Source organism: Schistosoma mansoni, assembly GCF_000237925.1.
Source record: "Schistosoma mansoni, WGS project CABG00000000 data, chromosome 1 unplaced supercontig 0071, strain Puerto Rico, whole genome shotgun sequence".
Taxonomy (NCBI): Eukaryota; Metazoa; Platyhelminthes; class Trematoda; order Strigeidida; family Schistosomatidae; genus Schistosoma; species Schistosoma mansoni.
In genome coordinates, this window is record NW_017385989.1 from 842558 (window position 1) to 853615 (window position 11058).

The following is an 11058-nucleotide window of genomic DNA, read 5'->3' on the forward strand; positions in this document are numbered from 1 at the left end:
TATGTGTCTATATTGTGTATATCTATATTCATCATTTTGACCTATGGATTATTACGGTACAATTTACTGTTCCCAAATTATGTTCAGTTTATTGATTATTGTATCCCACGTTCACAGCCACATTTGGCTTGATCTTGTACAAATATAATTTTTTATTTTATGGTGTGATGGGTTCTATCTGTCTGGTATATAAACCGAGTAAGCTAGAAATAAATGATTCGCATAACAGAAACTGTAATTACTGTTCTGGACTCAATTGGAAGGGCTAGGTGGACAATGAACCAGTAAGGACGCTAGACTGCTCATACCAGTTGAAAGTCATTGACTTGGCACAGTATTAAGATTAGACAAGTCGTATTCCGACTGATGGATGATTCACGTGATAAAAAGGCCGGACATAAAATCATAACGAATTGGATACGGCCTTGTTGTTCTTTTATGAAGTCATAACACTAACTTCTTGTCGGATTAATGAAGTACATTCATTGGGTTTTGACAAAGTTACATGATTCGAATCATTAATTGAAACACATCAATAAGTAATGGAAAAACATCAATCAAGACTAGTAAAAAAGAAAAACGGGAACTTACAATTGATTGATTTATAATTAACTAGAATTAATGCAGCTAAACCCCAAATTGCATTATAATCATCTTGTATTAATAGTTTTAATTGATTACTAAGTTGTTGAATTTGATTAGCCCAATTACCAAAACCAGATTTTAATAATTCATAATAAGACATAGATTTACCATTTTCAAAAACGAATTCTATTTGTTTTTGATAATTTTTACTACTACTATTATTTAATAAGTAGTTTGTTTTATAACACTCAATTTCTGAATGATTTTGTGGATTCCAATTATTGATAGTTGGAGCATAAATATTTTCATAATTAGATGATGTGTCTGTTTTGGTCACGGCGGATGTTGTTGTTACCATTGTTGTTGTTATAGGTGTCATCTTCATAGATGAAGAGATGTCATGTGTTTTATCTATTAAAGTATTGTCATGAATGATTTGATTTAATTTTGTACAATTATCGGAATGATTTTCGATAAATAAGGTTGGTGCATAATTTAAATGGGTAGTTACTTCCGTTTCCATAGCAACTCTAATAAATAAATCAATATGAAATGAAAAATTACTATTTGTTATGATATGAAAATATTTGAAAAAAAATGTTTTAATAACTGAAGATATCGAATTCTATTTTGGCACCGTGAATGATCATTACCTTCCAATGAGGACAAGACCACTTTCTAACACTACTAGGTATTCAGGTGTTCTTTTACTCACTTCTTTACTGCTGTCCCTACTCGTGGAGCGGCATAGGCCGTTCATCAGCACCCTCTATCCAACACGATCCTGGACAATCCTTTCCAGTTCTTTCTAGTTGCTAATAATCTTTTTTATGTCTGCTTCCAATTCTCGATACAGTGTGTTCTTTGACCTTCCTCTTTTTTGCTTTCCTTCAGGATTCCAAGATAGGGCTTGTTTCGTGATACAGTTTGATGATTTCCTACCCACTTCCAACGTTTTGTACTAATTTCCTCTTCACATGGAAATTGGTTTGTTCTCTCCCGTAATAGGCTGTTGCTGATGGTATGTGGCCAACGGATATTTAGCATCTTACGTAGACAATTGTTGATAAATACTTGTGCTTGTTTGATGATGGTTGTAGTAGTTCTTGAAGTTCCAGGTCTGTACAGTAGAAATGTCTTGTTGTCTGCATTGAAGGTTGTGACTTTTATATTGGCTGAGAGGCAGTTGTTCCGAGTTCCATATGTTGTTCAATTGGGGAAATGCTGTCATGGTTTTGTCAACCTTCGCCTTTACATCTGTATGAGACTCTCCTCGTTCATCGATGATGCTGACCAGGCACGTGAGAAATTCCACATCTTCCAGAGCTTCTCCATCATGTGTGATAGGATTGATAATCTCTGTGTTGTAGCGTCAGACTCTTCGTCAGTAGACCTCAACATACACAAAGGTATTCTTTAGATAATGTGATTTTATGATAAGAAGTTACTTTAAATAACAATGTAGAATACGATGATATTATAGTTTTCCCCTATAAATATCTATTTCATTTATGAAATCAATAGAATACTCCTTATGTTATAATTCGCTTGTCTAGTTTCTAGGGAATTTACAAAACTGAACACAAAAAATTAGAAAGTGGAGCGTATGGGATTTCGCTGAAACAAATTTATCTTCTAAAAAGATTCAAAGGAATATATATATTACAGCCTGATGTAATGTGAATATTTTAACTTTGATTTGTCAAAGCTATATTCAGTTTATATGCCTTATGTTTGTAGGTGGTCTGTCATTATATATGAATCCCTATGTTTGTACTCTAGTCTTTCATAAATGAAAAAGATCTTCAGCAATTGTGCAATATAAGATAGCTAGATATCAAAGATTTATCAAATCAAGTACGATATGAAATTGGTTGTGAAAGTCTTTGTTTCATTTTGATCCCAAAGTAATTCAAGTATTGACTTTCTTTAGTAGTATTGTAGTGTGGTCTACTTATATCCATATAAGTAGTATATGGTGAGGGTCAGATATAGAATGTATTTTGGCAGAAGACCGATAATGAGAGAACTGAAAGGAAGAGCAATCGGTAAGAAAATGCATGAACAATGAAACTAGAGATGATGGATTGATATTTGTAGAAGGAACAGTGAAGATTGAGACAGTTGATTGTTATTTTGCAAATTAACTGTTTACTGTAAGGTTATCAGGTTTTGGTGAGATAGTCTGTCATTGGTGCTTAAATACATTCGATTGTCCCCAACCGGTGTTCAGTTCATTACAGTATCAGTTGAAAAGAGCAATGCATTATGATCTGGAGAGATAATTAAACAGCAATACCTAACATATATATATATATATATATATATATATATATATATATACAAATAATGAGAGTAGGTTTGGTTTACATGAGAATTTTGAGAAACACACACACACAAATAGAGCGAATACAGCAATCATTTACAAAATTATCTCTTATCAATATCTTGTATTGAATTAGTGATAATTAAGAAACCCTTTATATCTATGTGATTTTAAACTGTTTCAGATTTTAAATATGTTTGATATACCATAGTTGAAAGCGTGAGTCAATTGAAGCTAGACCATCATGGAAAACCTGGAAACACCGGTCGGCCGTTTCGTATTATTATGGGGCTCCTCAGCAGTGCGCATCCACGAACTAGCTCTCGCGATATTCCAACCCAGGACCTACCAGTCTCGAGCCACAGCCCTTAACCGATAGACCACTGAGCCGGCTGGCATCCAACGGTGTTAATGTCTAACTTCAACTGATCCACACAGTTGAGCATTCATTCACCAATTATCTTCAGTGAGTTCCTATCTCACAACAGACGTGGTTTTGAACTCCACTGGTCACTGCTTCTCCCTAGAGCTCCAAGATATACTTCTCGAAGTCGCTAGAGAGCGTATGATTATATTAATTATCAGAAGGGGTTTTGTGGAGATTTAGTATTTATCATAGTTGAAAGCGAGAGTCAGTTGGATGCCAGCTCAGTGGTCTATCGGTTAAGGGCTGTGGCTCGAGACTGGTAGGTCCTGGGTTGGAATATCGCGAGAGCTAGTTCGTGGATGCGCACTGTTGAGGAGTTCCATAATAGGACGAAACGGCCGACCGGTGTTTTCAGGTTTTCCATGATGGTCTAGCTTCAATTGACTCACGCTTTCAACTATGATAAATACTAAATCTCCACAAAACCCCTTCTGATGTTTGATATACATTTACTTTTCGATCCAATACCGTAATGGTCATCACGACTGTCTAACACACAGAAAGGTCCCTATTTCGAACCTGGGTGGAAACGACATACCATAAATACTCAAAATCTTAGATTTTCACAATCCTATTGTAGTGGATAAGAACACAAGTGGGGACAATCGAATGTATATGAATACATTTGAATACAAACATCTTAGTAAAATTTGAGAACCATACAGTAAGTACTTTATTTGCAAAATATCAATCAATTGTCTCAGACTTCATTGTTCCTTCGTTTTCACACCAATCACTCTCTGTTCTCCTTCTCTTTTCTTCGATCTTCTTAACCTTCTGTTGCCAGGTATTTCACTTTATAATTAATGATACATACTACTTATAACTGTCGTCATCAGTAGCACACACCACACTATACATTTCAATTTTTAATAAATAGCTCGATACGGAAATACATGGTGTTAGGATATTCACAAGAATATCCCAAAAATTATCTCGAATGTAAAATGGTATGTTTTCAGACTCTTCACATAATTCGCATGTTATTTCCTATTGGCCATTATTTACAGTGTCCTAACTATGACTTTCATGTGTCGTTTCCCTATTGGTCAATTTTGAGTCGTCCTAATTATAACCTTCACGTGTCCTTCCTTTCCATTGGTTACTGTTAATAGTCATCGTAACTGTATAAATATGCCTTGTCTGTAAACCATTTTTGTTCTGCTGCTGACCCCATAAACAATTCTCATTTAACGGCTGTGTTCTGATTTATTGGAGTTGGGGAACAGTATTGGGGTCGAACTAGGATATCTGAATTTGGTCAATCGGTAGAATTTCGCGTAGTCCTATCGCAACCCACTATATATATTCGCGTTATAACAATTTGGCGACGGAGATTTTGCAAACAAATTGCTGACTAGCTATGGATCCAGTTAAATTAGAAGAATTGTTCAAGCAACAGCTGAAGCTGATGGAGATGCTTACTCAGACGCAGATCTCTTCTCGAGTCTCATGTACACCAACAATCCCTCAATCAGTCGACGGTATTACTAGTGGTATTTCAGAGTTTCTTTATGATCCTGATGCCAATATTACATTTGATACCTGGTTCAGACGTTATGAAGATCTTTTTAAAGTCGAACTTGCTGACAGAGATGATTCGTGGAAGGTGCGTCTTCTCCTTCGAAAACTTGGTCCATCAGAGCTTGATAAGTATTGCAACTACATTCTACCGCAGAACCCACGAGACCGTTCCTTCGATGCCACTGTTCAAACTCTCAGTCAACTTTTTGGTGACCATCATTCACTTTTCAATACGCGTTATCGCTGTTTAAAACTGGTCATGAACGAGTCCGATGACTTCTTAACCCATGTTGGCATTGTCAACCGTGAGTGCGAACGGTTCAAGCTCAAATCCCTTACCGACGACCAATTCAAATCCCTCGTATTCATATGTAGTCTTCAATCACCCAAATTCTCCGACATCAGAACTCGATTGCTGAACCGCCTTGAACAAGATCCAACGCTGACACTTAATGCAATCACCGACGAGTATCAACGCATTGTCAACCTGCAGCGTGACACCACTTTGGTCCAATCTGGGGGCCAGGGTGGTTCCGAAGTTCACGCTGTTCAACGTCAGAACAAATCTCCGAGATCGAAGACCTGTGCTCCTACGGAAGCCAGTGCTCCTTCTTTTTCTAATCACTCCAGACCGGTTCAGAAGAAGCCCCCCTCTCCATGTTGGCACTGTGGAGCCTGGCATTATGTGAAAGTTTGTCCATTCAAACAGCAGGTGTGCGATCGCTGTCATAAAGTTGGTCACAAAAGCGGTTTTTGTCAATCCCATCGACCCAATAGTCGTCGAAATGCACAGACGCAACGTCGTTATACTAAAAAGCAGCTTCCCTCATCAAGGAGTTTAGCAGCAGTCTTTCACACTCATGCCGCCACGCGACGCAAATTTCTAACCCTCTCAATCAATGGTCAGCCAGTTCGATTGCAGTTGGACACTGCATCAGATATCACTATTCTGTCAAAAGAAACTTGGCGAACCTTGGGTCAACCTCCCATCAAACCATCTTCGCAGACAGCCGTTAGTGCATGTGGTGGTCATCTCCGCCTTCATGGTGAACTTAACTGCTGTATTTCGTTCAGAGGTACAACCTTCAATGGTACGTGCTACATCACCAAATCCCCTCTCAATCTTCTGGGTTTAGATTGGTTCGAAGAACTTGGTCTTGCCAATCTACCTATCAGCACTATCTGTAATCAAGTAAAAACTCTTGCTACTACACAACAGCATGCTGCAGACCTCCAAAAACGATTCATTGAACTCTTTCAGCCTGGTCTTGGTCTTTGTTCCACAACTGAAGCTGTTTTGAAACTTCAGCCAGAAGCTACGCCAGTTTTTCGTCCAAAACGTCCAGTCCCATATGCATCCCTACCTCTGGTCGACGCTGAACTGCAACGTTTGGAAACTGAAGGTGTCCTTGTACCTGTTTCTTATTCTTCATGGGCTGCACCAATTGTGGTTGTCAAAAAGTCTAATGGTTCCATACGCATCTGTGCAGACTTCTCTACAGGACTCAACGCGGCGCTACAACAGCATCATTATCCGCTGCCGATCCCAGATGATTTGTTTACTATTTTAAATGGTGGTACCTACTTCGCTAAGCTAGATCTCGCGGATGCTTACCTTCAAATTCCTGTCGCTCGCGAATCGAGAGAACTGCTGACAATCAACACTCACCGAGGTCTTTTCCAGTATACCCGATTACCCTTTGGTATCAAGACTGCTCCAGCGATATTCCAGCAGATTATGGATACTATTCTGGCAGATGTTCCTGGTGTTGCTACGTATCTTGACGACGTCCTTATTGTCGGCTCAACTGCTGATGAATTGCATTCCAGAACATATTTAGTTCTACAACGCCTCCAAGATAATGGTTTTCGCCTTCGTTCAGAGAAATGTCAATTCTTTCTACGCTCCGTTAAATACCTGGGGTTTATCTTTGATGCTTCTGGACGACATCCTGATCCTCAAAATACTCATGCAATCCAGCAAATGCCTGCTCCCACTGATGTCTCTTCACTGCGATCATTTTTGGGAATGGTTAGCTACTATTCAGCATTTCTACCATCACTACATGAGGTACGATATCCATTAAATCATCTGCTAGAAAAGAATGCTACTTGGAATTGGTCCACGCAATGTGAATCAGCTTTCTCAAAACTTAAAGCCATGTTAAGCTCCAAACTACTGTTAACCCACTACAATCCGAAACTACCAATTGTAGTCGCTGCTGACGCTTCAACCCATGGACTGGGTGCCGTACTACTGCATGTTTTTCCCGATGGTTCAGAGAAAGCAGTGATGCATGCTTCGAGAACACTAACAGCCACTGAAAAACGTAATGGTCAAATCGAGAAAGAAGCCTTGGCTCTGATTTTTGCTGTCCGGCGTTTCCACAAATTCATTTACGGGCGCCGTTTCACTTTGCTCACAGACCATAAGCCGCTGTTGTCAATTTTTGGATCAAAGAAAGGCATTCCTGTTCATTCTGCTAATCGTCTTCAACGTTGGGCGTTGGCGTTACTGAGCTACGACTTCGACATCCAGTATCGACGTTCTGAAGATTTTGGTCAAGCGGATGCATTGTCCAGACTTATCAGCAAGCACTCTACAACTGATGAGGATACACTCATAGCCACAATAGCAACGGAAGATGATTCTGGTGCAACACTATTGGCGAATGCCGTGCGAGCTATGCCTGTTACGGCTGAAAACGTTCGAGAAGCTACCAGAAACGACCCGATTATTCGAGAAGCAATCACTTATGTTCAGAGCCGATGGCCAGTTAAGCAGTTCAGTGGTGAGATGCTACACCTAGCGAATCGTCGCAGCGCTCTTTGTGTTGTCAGTGACTGTCTGATGTTTGGTGACCGTGTAGTAATTCCAACAACCCTGCGTGCCAAGGTCCTACGCCAATTTCACGCTGGTCATCCAGGGATAAACCGTATGAAATCTATCGCTCGTAGTTACGCATACTGGCCGAACATGGACAAGCAAATTGTCGACTTCGTCAAAACATGTCCACATTGTCAGACAGCTGCGAAACATTCTCCTAAGTTGCCACCAGTACCCTGGCCCAAGTCAGAAAAACCCTGGTCGCGAGTGCACATTGATTTTGCCGGACCCCTAGATGGTACCATATATCTGATACTGGTCGACTCCTTCTCCAAATGGCCGGAGATATTGCCGATTACACCACCCTCTACAACTCGAACCATCCAACTCCTTAACCAGATCTTCGCTCTGCATGGTCTGCCAGAAACAATAGTAACAGACAATGGTTCGCAGTTCACATCCAGTCAGTTTCGAGAATTTTGCTCGCAAAACTCGATCAATCATGTCCGTTCTCCGCCCTACCATCCGCAATCTAATGGACAAGCTGAACGCTTCGTCGATACATTCAAACGTGCCATGCTTAAGGCAAGAGGGGAGGGAACAACACACGATATTATAGAACGATTTCTAATTGTGTACCGGACGACTCCTCATGATTTATTGCCGAACTTCAAATCCCCTTCGGAGGTACTTATGGGACGGAAGCTACGAACAATTCATAATGCAATGACACCCAGGCGAGTAGCCCAACAGAGTCCTCACATGAAGAATACCCGAATTCCTTACGAAGTTGACGCAAAAGTGTATGTGCGGGACTATAGACATGGGTATGATAGATGGATAGAGGGTGAAGTCGCAAAGAGACAGGGGAAGGTCATGTATGAGGTCAGAGTAAACAAAGAAATCTGGACCAGGCACCATAATCAACTAAGGCCAAGAGAATCCAAGGAAAAAGTTGAAGTTACGAAACGCATCCCACTCGATTTATTACTGGATACTTTCCAACTTCCGCCAATACCTACAACGGAGGCAACTCAGTCATCTAATCAAGCAGAACATTCTTCAAGTTCTCGGTCGTTACCTCGAAGGAGGTCGGCACGCAAACGCAGAAAACCAAAGAACTTTCAGGTAAACCCACGATTGCGTCGCTATTAATTTTTTCCAAGGGGAGGTGTTAGGATATTCACAAGAATATCCCAAAAATTATCTCGAATGTAAAATGGTATGTTTTCAGACTCTTCACATAATTCGCATGTTATTTCCTATTGGCCATTATTTACAGTGTCCTAACTATGACTTTCATGTGTCGTTTCCCTATTGGTCAATTTTGAGTCGTCCTAATTATAACCTTCACGTGTCCTTCCTTTCCATTGGTTACTGTTAATAGTCATCGTAACTGTATAAATATGCCTTGTCTGTAAACCATTTTTGTTCTGCTGCTGACCCCATAAACAATTCTCATTTAACGGCTGTGTTCTGATTTATTGGAGTTGGGGAACAGTATTGGGGTCGAACTAGGATATCTGAATTTGGTCAATCGGTAGAATTTCGCGTAGTCCTATCGCAACCCACTATATATATTCGCGTTATAACACATGGTAAGCTTGACATACCAATATATATATATATATATATAATGCACAAAGGTGTAGGCTATTTATAGTTACAAGTATCTTGGAGTTTACTTCCACTTTTGAAAAGGACACTAGGACTGATAATACATTTATCATTTACTGAACTGAAAAAGGTTAAAGTTAAGATATTTATAAAGTACCATATTAAAAGTTAGCGTTTTTTATAGCAAAGCAATAGCCTGCTGTGGAAGAAAACAAACTAACTTCCAACTGAGAAGGAAATTAGGAAAAGACGTTGAAAGTGGTGGGTGGGACATGCATTGAGGAAACCATCAAACTGAATCATGTGTCAATCGTGAACTTGAAATCGTGAAGGGAAACAAAAAAAAGAAGGGCGAGAAGCATACTGCGTCGGGAATTGAAAGCAGACATGAAAAGGATAAAGAGCAAGTCGAAAGAACTGTGAAGGATTGTCCAGGATGGAGTTGGATAAACAATGTTGGTGAGCTGTCTATGCTCCTTCATGAGGGATAACAGGCGCAAGTAAGTAATTAAGTATATTAAAAAGTAAGTAGTAAATTAGTCACATGTATAGTATACTCATGAATACAACTAGTTACATTTATGATTATACTTGATCACCATTTATACCGCATTGACGAATAAATATATTATTATATTAATATTTCCAATGACACCATAAAATGGTTGAACAATAACACAGATCGATTTGTGTGGGAATTACAGACCCCCTAAATATCGAATCACTTGTATGAAGGTTGGGCGCTCTTAGCAAGACCTGATATTATTGAGCTGGATGCCTAGTGGGGCGGCATATCAGCACTGCTGTGAAGTCCCATATTAGAAATAAATGGCTATCTAGTTCTCTCTTATTTTCAATGATATTCTAAAGAGCGTTTGTCCTTGATGTACAAAATAAGATCGATTGATTGAAACTAGGATCAAGATAAATGTTTCCATAGATACTTCAGATTAACTTTATAATTGAATTCAGCGATGTTGAAACTTTTCAAGACATTAGGAATGGAATTGGATGACCACCACCAAAAAAGTATGCGACAACGAATCTTAACTCACTAGTTTAGCGATAATGTCCATATGAAAACAAATGAAATGTTTGCTGATAATCTTGTATGAGATCATTATTACATACCATCGACAAGTTTCAATCTACACTAAAACCAATATCAATGCTCTCTTATTTAACTATGACGAAAAATTATCTTTGAACAAATAAATCTTTCAGAAGGGGCTTCGTAGAGATTTCAGTATTTTCATAGTTGAAATCATGAGTCACTTGAAGCTAGACCATCATGGAGAACCTGGAGGCATTGGACGGCCGTTTCGTTCTATCAAGAGACTCCTCAGCAGTGCGCATCCACGATCCCGCATCACAAGATTCGAACCCAGGACCTACCAGTCTCGAGCCAGAGCAATTAACCGACAGACCACTGAATCGGTATCCAACGGTGTTAATGTCTAACTTCAAACAATCCACGATGTTTGAGCAACCGTTCACCAAATGTGTTTAGTGAGTTGATATCTCTACACTAGACTTGGTTGAACTCCACTGGTCACTGCTTCCCACTAGAACTCAAGGAAACATCCCTTGGAGTCAGTCACTAGTGAGCATATGATTATAGATCAGAAGGGGTTTGTGGAGATTTCAGTATTTTCATAGTTGAAATCATGAGTCACTTGAAGCTAGACCATCATGGAGAACCTGGAGGCATTGGACGGCCGTTTCGTTCTATCAAGAGACTCCTCAGCAGTG

At 39.5% G+C, this 11058-nt stretch overlaps 1 protein-coding gene across 1 annotated transcript in view; it reads right to left on the reverse strand.

Moving 5' to 3' along the window:
- The window catches only part of Smp_139200 (nuclear hormone receptor nor-1/nor-2, putative), a gene marked incomplete at both ends in the record, with an annotated part of 61707 nt that overhangs the window by 2146 nt on the left and 48503 nt on the right, over window positions 1–11058 (reverse strand). Inside the window, one exon of the mRNA XM_018791826.1 lies at window positions 592–1115. Coding sequence (XP_018645049.1) covers window positions 592–1115 — 524 coding nt within the window. The remainder of the gene's footprint in view (window positions 1–591; window positions 1116–11058) is intronic.